We start from the raw sequence: 17,481 nt of genomic DNA on the forward strand, positions 1-17,481 counted from the left end.
TATTATTTAGTAATATAACAGGTTTCTATTTGATTATCTTGGTTATTTTTATGTTTATGCTTCATATTTATTGATTTTAACTCATATTTTCATTTAGTGCTGTTAGTTGCAGGTTTAAAATTAGTTTATTTTTTTGAGTTACGTAGCGTACTTTTACTTATTGAAGACTTTTTTATTTTTAGATGTTGTTCTGGTTTTTCTAATTTGCTAATGTTAGATTGTTACATTTAAAGTGGTATAGATATATATTTGGAATGTTTTTTTTGTTATTATGTTGGGGTCAAAACGGTGGGGCCAGAACATCCTATACCCGTCTGGATCATATTTTCAATTCTCTGCCTTACCTTTTGGAATATCCACTGCAACAAGAGTGTTAAAATGTGTCTATTTCCATTTATAGCTTGCTGCAGGCTACAAAGTATCCTTTTCTTTTTCCTTTATTCCATATTTGGGTGACTTGTTTATCTTCTGCAGAGTCTTTTTCAAAGTGCGTGAGAGATTTCTTACACAAGCTGGGATTCCAAAAGAACATTCAAAAATCCTTTTTGACTCCTTCACACAGGATTGTGTTTGTGGGATGTCAGCTGGACACCTTAGTTCAAAGAAAAATAGATTTCCACAGGAAAAATAGATCTGTTTCTAAGCTTTCCCCCTCAGACTTTGGTCACTAGAAATACCTCAGGATGTTTGGTCTCATGCCATCTATGATTCTCATGATAACCCTGGCAGGACTCCACATGGGAAAGATACAATGGTATGTGAGGTCTATATGGTCCCAGCAGCAACATCCCTTGTCTTTTCAAATCCCAGTGCTGGGCTTTGTCAGTAGAGAAATTACTTGGTGGAAACAGCAATTATCCCTAAATTAGGGCCTCTCCTTCTCCCTTCTTGTACCAAAGCAGTCAGTCATCATACATGCCTCTAACTTTGCTTGGGGAACAGTTTCAGAAGGAATAATAATGCACGGTATGTGGAACCCCTATGACAGATGCAAGTACATAAATATAAAGGAGATGTTTGCTCTGATTAAGGCATGGTAGCTTGGAATACAGCTTCACAGCCCAATCTTCTCTACAGCCATTCTTCATTCTGTCAGATCAATACTATGGGGTAGACAAGCTGAGCAGGACAGGACAGACCCTCACTTATGCAAACTAGATCAGGGGGTCTTCCAAGATTTCATTCATGTCTGTGGGGAGTTCATCTAGCTGACACATTTATTTCCTATCTAAACAATCAGCTGGCAAGGTTCTGCTCCAGGACTTCAGGCAAGAAGGCCTGGAAGACAGATGCCCTTTCTTTTCCTTGGACAGGGATATTTCAGTATGCTTTCTGACCCTTTTGCTGATATGCAGGGTTCTAAGATTCAGACAGAAACCCACAAGATCACTGTGGTGAGTCCCTTTCCGTTCCAGGCAACAGTGGTCCTCCTTTCTTTTGGAAATGGCCAAGGACAATTACAACAAGCATCCTCACAGAATAGCTCCACTCACTCAGGATCAGGGGTGTTTGATACACCCTGACCCCAATCAACATCAAATGACTGCCTGAAAGATAGTCTTACTTCTGCTTACTGAGGATGTGCAGCAGGTATTAATGGAGGCACAAAAGCCTGCTACTTGAAAATGATATATTAGCAGATGGAAAAGGTTTACTATTTGATGCCAACAACTCAACCAGGACGCATACATGGCTACTTGTTCTCTGGTTTTGTAATACATCTATGAGTTACTTTTTAATGGTCTTTCTTATTCCTATATCAAGGTTCATTTATTGGCCATTTCAGCATGTCTGCCCATGGATCCTCCTCTATCAGCGCAGTCTTGTGTCACAATGTTTTTGAAAGGAGTTTGCATAACAGGCTTCAAGTAAACCAGAGGACCTCCTTGAGATCTTAATTTTGTTTTAGAACAGCTAACAGTTGGTTCATTTGAACAAGCTAACCTGGCTGAGTTCAAATTAGCATAGAAAACAATTTTACTGATTGCTCTGACCTCTGCAGGAAGAGTATATTGAGTTGCAAGCTCTTAAGGTATATCAACCTTATCTCATTTTCTTCAGCAACAGGATTTCTTTGAAAACTAATCCTTCGGACCTAAAGTAGTATCCAAATTTACATTAAGCCAAACTATCTTTCACCCTGTTTTCTTTCCCAAACCTAAAAATGAGGGAGAAAGGATACTCCATACTTTGGATGTCCACAGACAACTCAGGTACTATCTTGACAGAACTAAATCTTTCACACCTTAAGAGCAATTGTACATTTCTTGTAAAGGTAGAAGGTATTAAGACCCTATTATCCAGGCAGCTGGATGAAGTTGTTAAGGGCCCCTACTCTTCTGTGAGTAGATCCAGTGGGGAAGCTTGTGATAATTGCTACTGGCCAATACCAGAAGAAGGGATAAAGTACATTTGGTTAAGTAAACTCAGTGTTCTCCCACTGAAAACACTGGCACATTCTAGCAGTAGTCACAGAAAAAGAGAACCCCCCCCCCCCCACAGGCAAAATCAGAAACTGAGCTCTCCTTTCAATCTGAATCAGAAATCTGAGGGGAAACCCTATATCTGTCACTGCATCTTCCCCTCAAATTCTGAATCTTGAATCTCTTCAGGAAGAGGTATCCTTCTTTCTTTTATCTGAAACTACTCCACAAGAAACATCAAAAGACTGAATTAAACCCTAAGCCAGATTCAGTAAACCACTCCTGTCTAAGGAAATTTGAGGAGAAGTAAAGACATGCTTAGTTTTCTGTTTCTTTTTGACAGGCAAAATGGGGACAGCTGTGTTACTAATGGCAACAGCAGCTTCCCCAGAGATGGAACAGCATTTTGATACAACAGGGAAACATTCCCTGTTCCCTCATCCAGGACCAACAAGAGTGTCTCCCCCTGCCATTGAGGGGACCCCAACAGCCACAGAGGACATGGCTAACCCTAAGTCCATAGTGGCTGTGGGTGCTGCACCAGAGGGATCTGCAGTAAAATATGAGTGGTCTGAGGTACAACAAATTGTCACAACTACCTGTGGCTGAGGCAAATTGCTAGCCTGCTGTGGTGGCAAAGGCTGTTTGCTTTTTCTTTTTGTGGCTGAAAGAAGGAAAGGCTGTGGGAGCTATAGTCTGTTTCATGGTCAAGCTGAAAATGGCACCTCCTTCCCAGGAAAGACAAGCACTAATTACCGGTAAACAATACCACTCCAGAAAAGTTACTTTTTTGGCAGAAAAACAAGTAAAAATCCCTTTCAGTCCCACAAAAGTAAAATAAACACAATTTCTCCACAGAAAAACATTTTTTCAGATATTTGCACCACTTTAAAACTGACAGAAAAACTCAGAACTCAGTTTAAAATTGTGTTAAAATCTTGAGACAGTCCAGTAAAATAGAATACTCCTAGTTTTAAAATAACTTTCCTGAAGAGGAAATAAAACATCAGCAAAATGAAAAAAATGGAGAACTTTTTCCCACTTATCTGTCCAACAAAGGAAAGCATATTCTGACTCAGTCTTTGAAAGCCTCAGAAAAGCTTATTCTTTGGTGGCAGTAAAGCTCTGAAGGGCTTTGCGTCCAAATTTGTCTATTAGTCAGGTCAGTTCAGCTCCAGATGTCTGACAGTCTGGGCACATGGAAGGTGCCCTGACATGTTGGAACTGTCTGGCTTTTATATCCTTGGTAGGATGTAACCCATGTAGCTAAGGCTACTGCAGCAGTGATCAATATGATGAAAATAGTATGTTTAAACAAAAAATATAATGTGTGGAAGGCTCTTCTCCAAAGGAAATTCCTGTCTAGCAATAAAGCAACATAAGCTGACCACCAATACCTGAAAGCACACAGAGGATTGCTCTCTTCAGTGGCAGGATAGCTCCAAAGGATTTGGTATCCAAACCTGTCTTATAGTCAGCTCAGCTCACTTTGAGCTGTTTAATGGTTTGGGTAAGTGGAAGGTGCCCTGAAGCTTTGGAAGTTGAATATCTGTTATATCCTTGGCATGACATAACACATACAGCTTAGGCTATTGCAACAGTGATCAGTATGACGAACTATGAGTGTTACCCGTCTATATTGGTTGTGTGTTAAACACATTTTATGCTACATATTCTTTTCTTGCTCTTACTGTTTTCAAGGTAATTATATTTGTTTAAATGCATGCTCTATAACTGCATTTTCAGTAAAACAGTTCAAGTGAAACCTATCCAGCCAGGAGCTCCACAGGTGTTACAAGGTATAAAAATCCCCAAATGATAAGTATGAATGAGTTAATGCATTACTGCTTGCCCTTCATTTCCATGGTGGTTTATTCCCTTTGCTTAACCTCCCTACAAATACATTTGTAAAGCACGCAGCTGATGTAGGGCACAAGCAGCACTGGAACTCACGATTCACAGGGTGATGCCTATAACCATAGGTATTAGTGATGTGCACATGGCATGGACACTACTGCCACTTGTGTTTTTTGTATCTAAACAGCATCTAAGGATTAGAAGGTACAAGTGAAACTGATCTTACATGCATCCCACAGCAAATTTGTCTGCTCTACACTACTTATCTTGGAATTTTCTTATCAGCCATTTTGTTTTGGTAAGGCCAGCATCACACTGCTTATTTAGGTACCCATATTACTTTTCTCCTATTACACAAGGCTGCTATTAGTGCAGGATGTATTGTTTGTAGGTACTACTTTTCTATACGTGCATTGTTCTTTACTGATTGTGCTCTTGTTATGTTTTCTTTTCTGTTTCTTCTCTGCCCTTAATGCCTGTTATTAATTACACATTTTCCTTAAGAGCTTATGCTATACTAATCATTAGCACTACCCTAATTTCATTAAATGGTGTTGTGTGTATTGTCCTTTGCTATGGTTTACCTACCCATTACTGCTGTTTAGTGTGCAATATAATACTGGCGTGTGCTTTCTTTCAGGTTGGACCCTGTTGTCCTTTTCTGAGTTTGCATAACACTCTGCATTACACAACATCTTGGCACAGCATGGCACTTGCACTATGCCATTATGAAGGTTCATAAATTCCATCACCAGTCATTAACTCAATTACAAATATTTCTCAGTTGTATTATCTAAAAATAAACAAGTAATCCATATACCAATTACCAGCATCTTCTTCTTCTTCTTTCGGCTTTTTCCCGGTTAGGGGTCGCCACAGCGGATCACCTTGTCCGCACATTGAATGGCAGTGGAGTTTTACGGTGTCAAGTTGCCAGCCCAGCGCCCAACCTTCCACAGAAGGCACACTCACATGCACACGCACACCTAGGGCAATTTAGAGTGTCCAATCCACCTGCAGCATGTCTTTAGGATGTGGGAGGAAACCGGAGCACCCGGAGAAAACTCACGCGACCACAGGGAGGACATGCAGACTCCACACAGAAGGCACCCCAGCTGAGGATCGAACCGGAGAACCTCTTGCTGTGAGGCGGCAATGCTAACCACTGCACCACCGTGGCTGCCCTATACCAATTACCAGCATAAAAGCATTAAATAATTGCATTCCAATTCCACAAGTGTAAAATAAACTTACTTAATTACTGCAAGATAACACAAAACAAACCCTCTTGACTAAAATTTTCATATTTATCAGATGAAACGTTATTCAGCCAACTACCATTTACTGGTCAATACTTATGACTTGGACAATAAACATTCTTGCCCAAGTATTATTTAGCTGTGTTATGTGATGATTTTTATTCACAGATTTGAACAAAGTTCATTACAGATCGGTGGTTGTGGTAGCATCAGATATCTGGATTTCTGAAGCAGTACAGTTGACGCTAGCTATGTACGGTCGAATACTGCAGTGCACTGATTTTTTTCCATGGTACTATTCAGCTGTAACAAAATACAACACTTCGGCTGGAAATGTGGCACATCAATGGTCCTACATTGCAATGCTCTAATAGACTATGTTTGACTATAGATATTTACCTACCATAAAATGTATGAAAAAGTACCCCTCATAAAATATGACTTGTCAGCTGATTTCTAAAATCATACTGCTGAGCACAATCTAAGCTGCTTTTTTGCAGTATATTTACAGCTCCATTGCTTCCACTAAGGTTAGTGTGCAACTTTAAGCAAAGATCCTTGATGCTGTCTGCATTCTACAATATAACTCATCCTGAATTCATGTTGGGTTATAAACAAAGTGATAACAAATTAAGATATTTAATCTATTCAAAGTGGGGCATACACTTATTTTGATAATTAAATAATGATTATATGAAATTAATTAATGTACAAACTGTCTACTTGTAGTGTTTATCGGTTCATAGGTTGAGTTAGGCTAGCTGTTGTTGTGGTCTATATTAATCCTAGCCAATTTCCCTCAAAGGTGAGACTCAAATGTACCTTGTGTCTGAAATAATCATCTTAACCATCATGCAAACTTCCCCCCACACCAAAACAATGAGACAGTGACCAAAGGTAAGAATCAAACCTTGTATCCTGTGCCTATGAGATAAACTCCCTAACCGTTATACCACCTCCCAACTCCTCAATAATTATGGTTATCTATAGTATTATTAGTGTGCAGATAGATAGAAAAGTCTGCATTGCTATTGTTTTGGATGTTTTACTAGTCTTTTTGTGTGCTTATACAAATGAAGTGTGGAATGATTATAGCTTATAAAAAGTTCCTTTTTAACAGGAATTTTATTTTGCTTTTTCACATATAAACCTTTAGTCACAATATAGCCTTTCATTTTTGATAGCACTGTAATAACTTAAAATGGGAATAAAAGGGTAGACCATATTGATTTAAATCTTTTCACAATAGATTGTAGAATACCTTATAAAGTAGTCATATTTTCAAACTGCTCAGACAAGGGAGATGAAATGCCATACACTGCCACTTTGATATACCATCAAATAAGGGCATCTTCCAGCCAAATATAACAGAAATCACCAAGCTACATTTCAGTATTCATTTCACTGTTGTCTGATTTTTATTTTAATCTACTTTCTGTGTGAATTTATCCTAAAAGAAAAATTGATGATTTATATACCATTGACTTACCAAATTCTCTCTCACCAGAAAAGCAGAACACTGCAAACCGGCCATCAGCATTTTGTGTGGATTCCAGGCAACAGAGTTAGCCCTGCAGAGCAATAATTTTACAATGTTAACAGCATAAGAAATGTTGGAACTAGATGTCTGTGGACTGTTTGATAAATATGTCATCCCCACACATTTTTATACAAATGTTTGCTGTAGCAAGAAGTACTTATTGTGATGTGACAGTTTCGTTTCTAATCAAAGCACAAAATTTGCCAGCTTAGTATACAAAAACTGGTTTTGCTAATGCACTTGTTACATATGTTGTGTATGCCTCATACATCACTTCAGTGATCCCTTCCTCTGGACACAGCAAACTCTGCTAGTTGCACAATTTAGCATTCCTTCTTGATCCTCTGTAGAAAATGGTTTACTATCAAAATAGTGAAATCACTTACCATGACTGTGCACATCCCTGAACCGAAACAATGAAAAGCCATCCAGCCGAATGCTCAGAATGTCAATTTGATCAGTAAGAAAGAATCGGCATTCAACAGTGACTGGGGATTCACCATCCACAATACACATCGACTATCATCCATACATATTTCTAGTGTTTTGCAGGGGGAAAAGCCCCTTGCACCCCCCACACCCCCTGCTACTTGGCACTACAGTGAGGAAAAGGGTAATTTTCCCAATACCCACTGTAGTGTGGTCTGTTTCATAACACTGATGCTCAAAACTGCAAACACAAACTAAGTGTTCACATTTTGGAGTCGACAGGATTCAAGTTCACAGTTTTGCCTCTTAGCAGCTCTAAGTTTGGCCTTCTGATAGTTGTGGTAAGTCCGTTCAGTATTTTGATAGTAAACTGCAGAAAATGCATATATAATTGATAAACAGGGTAGAATCTGCTGGTCTTTGAAGCTATTTTCAACAAATCACAATGAATTATAACTACAATGAGGTGTTTGAGCCATAAGGTATTTTGTGGGTCACCTTACAATTTTCCTTTCCTAAGTGAAGAGGTCTGTCATGAGTAGCTAACTGTCAACTCAATCTTCTAATGGTCTTATTACACACTGGATGGACAAATGAAAACATTGAATTTCCTGAACCATGTATACTTGATATAGATCTCTGAACCACAACACAGCTATACAGCATGTTCCCTAAGTAATGAATTAATTTAGCATTTCTGTAACCTCTGTCAATTAGTTTTATTTATAAGTGTACCAATACTATATGATAAACCTAAATTCAGTTACTTAATGTCTTGTGCTAGCAGCATAATACCATATAAATCTTATTTATTTGCTCTTTAGTGGCTGCATACACTTAGTGATAATATTTTTACCAGCTGGTACAATCTAGATGAATCTAACACTTCATCAGTCACAGAAAGACACAAAGAAAAGCAAGAGCATTGAACGGGTCAAATGCTTTTACGCTGATATAAAGGATGCCTGAATCTAATAAATCAGCACAGTGTGACACTGTACCTATCATGTGAAATACTTATTAATTAAGTAACTGAAGAAAACAAGGCACAGAAACATGACTGGAAGCATAAAATGTTAAAAGTTTAATGAGGTAAGTGCTTTCACATCAAATACGAGTGCTTCTTATGGTCTGAAGAACACAGTTGCACAGGGTTTTATATTTTCCTGGATTATCGCATGTCTTGGTCAAGCCTGTGGTGTCTAGTGATTTAAATGAGTGAATAGAACTTTGTGATAAGTTAAATGAAAATAAAATCTTGCTATACTGTCTTGATTCAGAGCACAAATTGCACTGCAGATATGTCAGTTCTTCACATATTGTGATACATAACACCCTTCTCAAATGTAAACAAGCATGCACAATGCTTAGATAATGTTCAATAATGCTTCTAGTATACTACCCATATACATAAATGAGGAGGAGGAGCAGCTTCTATCACCAGGAGGAACAGCAGATGCCAAACGACAAGAGGGAAAAGAGCAGCTTAGTCTGGCGGATGGGGGGAGGAGAATCCTATTGCGATATGTAACCTTGATGGATTACTTTCAGAACTCATCTGCCTGAAAGCATATGTTGCCAAAGAGAGAAAGAGAGTTTCAGACTTAATGGAAGGATGAAGTGTTTTCCAGGGTGGGAAGGAGGAGGGGAATCTTGTAGAAGTCATTTGGACTTTTAGACTGCCCTTTGTTCTAGGGCTTCCACCCTTATTTTTGTAACCTTCCTGCTATTGCTTTTTAAATGTTTGCTTATTAGTAGCTTGCAAAGTTTGTTTATTTTGCTTTTTAAAGAAGGCTATATGGTTGGCATTAAATGCTTTGGCAAACATGGAGAAGGAAGGCTGAAAAATATGTGACTTGTGCTTTATATAATGATAGAGCTCTGTTGTTTACTTCCATCTATCCTCAATGGCTGGATCTTTGGATCCAACCTTTTATCTAACTTTGGCCACTCTAGACTTCAGAATCCACAGCTCAGGCCCTTACCCATAATCCCCCCATCCCCAACATTACCTCAGATCAAGTTTGCCCTAAGCTCCTAGTCAGAGGAAAAACATACTGACAGACATGAAAACCCTGAAAACACAAATAAACTCTGGAAAAAGGGTTCTGCTGCGTAGCTAAAACAGCATAGGATATTGCTCAGGCAGCATATCATAGTGTCGTACCAGAAACCAAAGAAAATGTCTTCCATAAAATTGAATGGTGATGAAGGGCGGGAAGTTAAGGAAGGATGGAAGCAGACAACACAGCTCTATCATTGTTCCTGAGGATGGCTGAACCAAAAGTCACCCTATTCGTGGGCAGCAAATCCAGCTTATAATGAGAAATAAATGTGTGGACCTTAAATCAAGTGGCAGCAGTACAAACATCATTAATGGAGGCCATAGAAAATAAGACCAAGGAAGCTGAGATGGATCTAATTGAGTAAGCATTAACGGCCTAGGCAATGTCAAGCCTTTTTTTTATAAACATGAGAGATACAGTCAGATAGCCATCTAACCTAAGATACATTTGAAACTCCTTGGCCCATCTAAGCTTGAGAAAAGGAAATAAATGTCTCATCTGTGGTCCTGAAGGTTTTGGTATGATGAAGGTTCATAGGTTCCTTAGATTATTGATTGTACTGTTCCTATTCAGCCACTGTAGCTACATAGCACATGCATATAAATACTGAGCACATGCAAGAACAGTGCCATTTTGTACAGTCAGCCAGAGTGAATTCAGTCATGAATGGAGATGCACATGCGAGTGCATTTGAAGCAATGAGTGAATCAGTTAGCTTAAATACAAGTTCTAATTACAGTTCTTGACATGTTTATGTACAGTAAATATCATGAACCCATAGAACTCTTTGTCGCCTCTTTTGTACGCATGAGAAAAGCGACATGGTCGAGAAAGAGATCCGAAGTTGAAGCAACACACAAGCCATGAGGCACACAGTTAAAAGAGGAGAAATTTACCAGAGTGAACTCGCAAACAGGTCAGCAATTATTCAATGGTACTTAAACTTGTTTAAATGATTTTCCATTTGCCAAATGTATGGCGAAGCATTCAAAACATTCGGAATAATTATCGAGATACACGAAATGTCCCAAATTGTGACATACTGATAAGAGTATTCAAACTAAATACAAAAGCATTCAAAATAAATTCCAAAGTGTTTAAAATGTATGAAAGGACTAAGACAACCACATTTCTTCGCAATATGCTACTTTTTCACATTAATTAAAGCTTTTCAAAGTGTCTGAAGTTTCTGGAATATTCACAGTGTATGCAGTGTCAAAGTGAAGCCTTTTCAAAGAGCTTGTTGTGTATTCGAACATAATTACAAGTAACTGGTCTATGCTTATGTTCAAATGTATTTTGTCGTTATTTCAGTGGGATTTAGCAGACCTGAGCTGCTGGTGTTTGATAACAATACTGCTGAGAATTGGAGAGTGAACAAGAATATGATATTTTCATACAGGCTGCTTTTCCTGATAAAGATGCACATATTCATACTTCTTAATTTAGCAGGCTCAGAAGCTATTGAGAGAGAACATTCATTTGTATATATAGCTGCTGTGTATGCAGCGGAGGGGGAAAGCCTCCATATTGTGATACAGGCTGAAATGCAGGAAGTCCCTGAGTACTTAAAAGATAAATTTAGAGAAATGTGTAACCCACAAATGAATATTACAATGGAAAGGCACATACCTTAAACAAGAAATCAAAAGCATGGTGAAACTATAGCAGCATATATTACTGACTTGAGAAATAAAACTAAAACCTGCAGATATGGTGATTTGTGAGATGACTTAATAAAGGACAGACTTGTGTGTGGTGTTAATAATGATGCAGTGAGAAAGATTTTACTTCGAGATAGTGATTTAATATTGAGCAAAGCCATAGAGATTTATCAAATATATGAGCTTACAGAAAAGCACACAAATATGCTTACAAATGAGAAGAATGTGCTTTGAGTAATTAACAGTGCAAATGTTGATAGTGTACAACAGAAAGCTAAGACAAAAAAGCAATATAAACCAAAAATTGTGCCACCACCTAATCCTAACCATAAATCGAAGAGGTTGTATGTTACCCCAGACTTTATTGTAAACTGCCGCATTTGTGGAGGCAGTCATGAACCTAATAAAGAAAAGTGCTTAGATTTTGGACAGCAATGTCACAGGTGTAAAAAGTGGAATCATTTCAAAAGGCTTTGCAAGTCTAAAGTGACACATACTTTTATTAAAAGAGAGTATCCAAAGAAGCAAGTAGATCAGATAGAAAGCTGTGATGATAGTGTTTCTGTGATTGATAAAACTATTAACACAGTAGATTATCAGTTGGCAGCAAAGGGTCAACTATTTTGAACTGTTTGGATTAATGAAAAACTTGTAGAGCTTAAAGTAGACACTGGGTCCAAGTGCAGTGTTATATCAGCACAAATGTTTGCCCAAGTAAAAGTTGGTGAGAAGTTTGATTCAGCAAAGTTTATGAAACTTGTTGCTTTATGGTGGTGAAGAGATTCATACTGATGGCACAGTAGTTCTCACATGCAATTCTGCTGGGAAAAACTATGACTCACAGTTTTACATAGTCAAAAGACATTTGCAGTCATTGGTGGGCCTTGGAGACAGTTTGAGAATGGGACTGATTTCACTTAATGAAGAGATTCACCATATAAATCTGAACAACCACGATAGTCACAGAATATTTTCCACGAATATGCTGATATTTTCAAAGGCGAGCTTGGTAAACTACCAGTTACATATTCCATGAAGTTAAACCATGAAGTAAGCCCAGTTGTCAGACCAGCCAGGAAGGTTCCAGTAGCAATGCAGAGCAAAGAGGAAACAGCACTAGACAAAATGATGCATTTAGGTTTGTTAACTCTAGTAAAAAAAACAACTGAATGGGTATCCTCCATGGTCGTAGCTCATAAGAAAAGCTGAGATGATATTTGAATATGTATAGATCCCAGAGATTAAACAAAGCTCTTAAACATCCTCGTCATCCAATGTGCACAGTAGAAGAAGTAGAAGTTCTTATGCCAAATGTGCCTATTTTTTTTTCAGTCTTAGATGCAAAAAAAATTCATTTTGGCAAATTTTGCTGGATCATAAATCTTCATTGTTAACCACTTTCAGTACACCATTTGGTAAATACAGATGTTTGAGAATGCCATTTGGGATAAACTCTGCCAGTGAAGTACTTCAATGCTCCATTGTACAAATTCTTTCAGATTTTCAATGTGCTGTCATAGTAAACGACATTATTGTAGGGGGTAATGGTGAAGACGAACATGATAGAAACCTCAAGAAAGTTCTAGACCATGTACATGAAGTCAGTCTTAAAATAAATCCTCAAAATGTGAATTCAGGCTAAGAGAAGTTACTTATGTGGGTCATGTGGTTACTAGTTATGGCTTACAACCAGATCCATCAATTCAAGTAGCAATTCTTGAAATGCCAATTCCAGACAGTATCACATCTTTGTAATATTTTCTAGGTGTGGTCAACTATTTAGGAAAGTCCATTCCAGACCTGAGTGAACTTTCAGCACCATTACGAGAGTTGACATGCAAAAATGTAAACTGGTCCTGGTTAGAACAACACCAAAGAGCATTTGACATTCTGAAACAGAAAATTGCCAGTCCACCCACATTGTGATAATATGATGTTCACAAACCAGTAACTCTTTCATGCAATGCTTCTAAGCATGGTCTTGGTCCAGCATGTCTTCAAGAAGGTATACCAGTAGCCTATGCATCCAGAACTTTAACCCAAACTGAGATGCAGTATGCTCAAATTGAAAAAGAGCTTTTGGCAGTAGTGCTGACATGTCTTACATTTCATGATTATATTTATGACAAACATATTCAAATAGACTGATCACCAACCTCTAGTGACAATTCAGAAAAAGCCAGTACATTCAGCCCCAGCACATCTGTGGCACATGATGTTAAAATTGCAAAGGTACAACTTCAATATTATGGAAGTCAGAAATGTTTCCTCATCACATCTTGATGAACACAAAAATCACAGGGCTTTAGACCCTGTTCTCCAGAAGCTGAAAAATTTTATCAATCAAGGATGGCTAGTGTGACAAACCAGTATACCACTTGACATACAGGAGTATTTTTCTTACCAAGACGAGTTCATGGTGGATGATGGAATCATCATGAAAGGTTCTAAATGGTTATTCCTACAGCATTACAACAGGAATATATCCATATTTTGCATCGTGGTCATCCGACTACTGAGTCAACCAAAAGAAAGGTAAGAGGCATAGTATTTTGGCATTCTATGTCAAAAGATATAGAGAAAAAAAACTCTAGCATGTTCTATTTGCAATAGTACTAAATCGCACCAACAAAAAGAACCACTTCAGCTAAACCAGATTCCTGAATTGCCATGGTCGACAGTTGCTACTGATATTTTTGAATGGAATGGTCAGCATTATTTAGTGTTAGTAGATTCATACTAAAATTGGGTGGCTGCGGTAGTGCAGTGGTTAGCATTTGCCACCTCACAGCAAGAGGTTCTCTGGTTCGATCCTCAGCTGGGGTGCCTTCTGTGCGGAGTCTGCATGTCCTCCCTGTGGTCACGTGGGCTTCCTCCAGGTGCTCCAGTTTCCTCCCACATCCCAAAGACATGCTATAGGTGGATTGGACACTCTAAATTGGCCCTAGGCATGAGTGCATGAGTGTGTGTGCCTCCTGTGGAAAGTTGGGCACCAGACTGGCAACTCAACACTGTAAAACTCCATTGCCAATCATGAGCGGAGAGGTGATCTGCTGTGGAGATCCCTAACTGGTAAAAAGCTGAAAGAAGAAGAAGAAGATTCTTTCTAAAATTGCTTTGAAATTGACCTTCTTCCTAATATAATGTCTAGCACTGTCATCACAAAATTGAAGAGACGTTTTTCTGTCCAGGGCAGTCTGCACAAAGTTGTATCTGGCAATGGTACACAGTTTACAAGTCAGCAGTTTAAGAAATTTGCTGAGTCTTGGGACTTTGTCCATGTTACTAGTAGTCCTGAGTATCCACAGTCCAATGGATTAGCTGAGTATGCATTTCAAAGTGCAGAATGTTTGTTAAAGAAATCCAAGTGAGATGGTACCAATGTTTTTCTTAACCTATTCAATCTCAGAAACATTTCCCGAGATAACTTTCTTGGTTCACCTACTCAGAGATTAATGTCTAGACAGACAAGAACAACCTTGCAGATCAGTAAATAACTATTGATTACAAATGCTAAGAACAACAGAGTGGTCCAGACTCAACTTTTGAAAAAAACGCCAGTCACAAAAGTTGTACTGCGATAAATCTAGAAAATCTCTTAGAGCATTAAGACAAGGAGAGATTATATGGATGCAAACATCTAAAGGATATGACTGAGTGGGAATTATCAAAAATATTTGTGAAGAACCGAGATCTTATATTGTACAATTGAAAGGAATGGATTTTAGAAGGAACCGAGGACATGTGCTTCCAGTCTCCGAATCACTGACACAGCAGATTACCTGTGCCAAAGACTATTCCTCAGAGTGAACTGACACTTGTTCAGATTTCTGAGGACAGTGTACCTATCTTGAAAAATCCTGATGCAATCTCTAAAGTTCCTATTGAGAAGAATTCCTCAGAGACTGTCCCTATTGCTAAGCCCAGTCAATGTTTATATGTTGCCAGATCGGGTAGAATTTCCAGACCCAGTCTAAAATGCACAGCGACTTGCACTTGAGTTCTGATTTGTTATTAATATTGAAATGTTATCTAGCATGTAGATTGTCTTATTCTAGAACAAATCAAAATGGGAGGATGTAGATCATTGAGTGTATTGTTCCTATTCAGCCACTGTAGCTAGATAGCACATGCATATAAGTACTGAGCACGTACAAGAACAATGCCATTTTGTACCATCAGCCAGAGTGAATGCACTCATGAATGGAGATGCACATGCGAGTGTGCCTGAAGTAATGAATGAATCAGTTAGCTTAAATACAAGTTCTAAGTGGGTCTATATTATTTCGTCAAATGGATATTCAGCGAATAACTATTCATTGAACACCTATTTAGCGAAGCCGGTCTTCATCGAATGGCGAATTTTAACTAGGGCAAACCAGCAATTAGCCACCATCTGGAGTTTGACCTTTTCCCCACTGTAATGTGATTTCAGAGTTGCAAAGAATAATCCACGACCTTGAAGAAAGGAACCAGAACTCTGCTAAAGTCCACAAGGCTGTATTTTTATTTCTGAAGTGTTCCAAAAGTCACAGATACAATCACACTGAAGTATTCCAAAAGACACAGATAAAATCACACAAGCGCTTTCGCTCAGGCAGTCCTGAGCTTTATCAAGTGAAAACAAAATGCAGTATGCAGTAACCTCCATTAAATAGCCTAGCAATTATACAATTAATTAATTAGTAAGTCTAGTACTAAGGTGTGGTGCTTTGGAGTTGGATGTTAAAAAAGTTAGTCATTATACCAACTCAAAAAATGAAATGTTTGCAACAACATCTGCACTTAAATAAAAATGACTAACCATAAAAAACATTTTAAAATACCAGTTTCCTAGGTTTCAGAACATAAAAGTCTGAAGTCTGGTTGGGGTTGTAGATTGTTAAGGAATATGCTTAAAGATGTGTTTGGATTGTCAGTGAATTGTTAAAATTTTTTTTTTTTCTTTTTATTATTACTTTGCACTGATAAAGACATGCATGTCTTTATCAGTGCAAAGTAATAATAAAAAGAAAAAAAAAAAAAAAAAAAAATTTTAACAATTCACTGACAATCCAAACACATCTTTAAGCATATTCCTTAACAATCTACAACCCCAACCAGACTTCAGACTTTTATGTTCTGAAACCTAGGAAACTGGTATTTTAAAATGTTTTTTATGGTTAGTCATTTTTATTTAAGTGCAGATGTTGTTGCAAACATTTCATTTTTTGAGTTGGTATAATGACTAACTTTTTTAACATCCAACTCCAAAGCACCACACCTTAGTACTAGACTTACTAATTAATTAATTGTATAATTGCTAGGCTATTTAATGGAGGTTACTGCATACTGCATTTTGTTTTCACTTGATAAAGCTCAGGACTGCCTGAGCGAAAGCGCTTGTGTGATTTTATCTGTGACTTTTGGAATACTTCAGTGTGATTGTATCTGTGACTTTTGGAACACTTCAGAAATAAAAATACAGCCTTGTGGACTTTAGCAGAGTTCTGGTTCCTTTCTTCAAGGTCGTGGATTATTCTTTGCTTGTCTTTGGTTTTTTGTGCATTACTTCACTTGATTTCAGAGTTGGCATATTTAGTTAGGCAGGGTGTGGGGGTGCCCCCCCCCACACACACATTGGGGGATGGGGGGTCATAGCCCCCCAACTTGGCAGGTTTTACATTTTTTTTTTTTTACAGTCACTCAGTTGGCTGACCACTTGTTTGTCCTACTTAAAATTTGTCGTTTGATGAATAAGTGTTCGGCGAATGGTGATTAGCTGAATAGCCATTTGATAAAGTGATATAGACCCATTCTAATTACAGTCTCTGACATTTTTATGTACGATAAATATCTTGAATCCATACATTGTTTCATTGTCTCATTTGTATGCATGAGACAAGTGACAGGTTCATAGAAGGTTACAAGGCTAGTGGCCCTAGAGTCCTTAGAGGCCTAGTCATGTTACTCCCAAGTTTCCCCATCTGCTCTTATTAAGTGAATGCATTTTGCAGAGCTGCTTATGGTCAACACTGTTGACTACCCCTGTCCATGGCATAGTTGGCAATGCATAGCCATTAAATGAAGCATGTATTTTCTTTTACTGGAAAATTTTGGAAAGAAAACTAGAAGGTTGATGCATTGATTCAGTGAGGTCTCAGGTTGATGGATTGGTTCAGTGAGGTCTCAAGTAGCTACCTTTGGGATAAAAAATGGATTGGTATACAAGGATACCATACCGTTGTGGAAAATAATATAAGG

General features: G+C 38.1%; 1 protein-coding gene across 3 annotated transcripts in view; it reads right to left on the reverse strand.

The window, feature by feature from the left end:
• The window catches only part of GADL1 (glutamate decarboxylase like 1), a 1,864,133-nt gene that overhangs the window by 1,217,687 nt on the left and 628,965 nt on the right, over positions 1–17,481 (reverse strand). For all 3 annotated transcript variants that reach the window (XM_044066666.1, XM_044066664.1, XM_044066665.1), the window contains one exon: positions 7,029–7,110. In XM_044066666.1, coding sequence (XP_043922601.1) covers positions 7,029–7,110 — 82 coding nt within the window. The remainder of the gene's footprint in view (positions 1–7,028; positions 7,111–17,481) is intronic.

Source organism: Protopterus annectens, chromosome 3.part1, assembly GCF_019279795.1.
Source record: "Protopterus annectens isolate FY-2018-M chromosome 3.part1, PAN1.0, whole genome shotgun sequence".
Taxonomy (NCBI): domain Eukaryota; kingdom Metazoa; phylum Chordata; order Ceratodontiformes; family Protopteridae; genus Protopterus; species Protopterus annectens.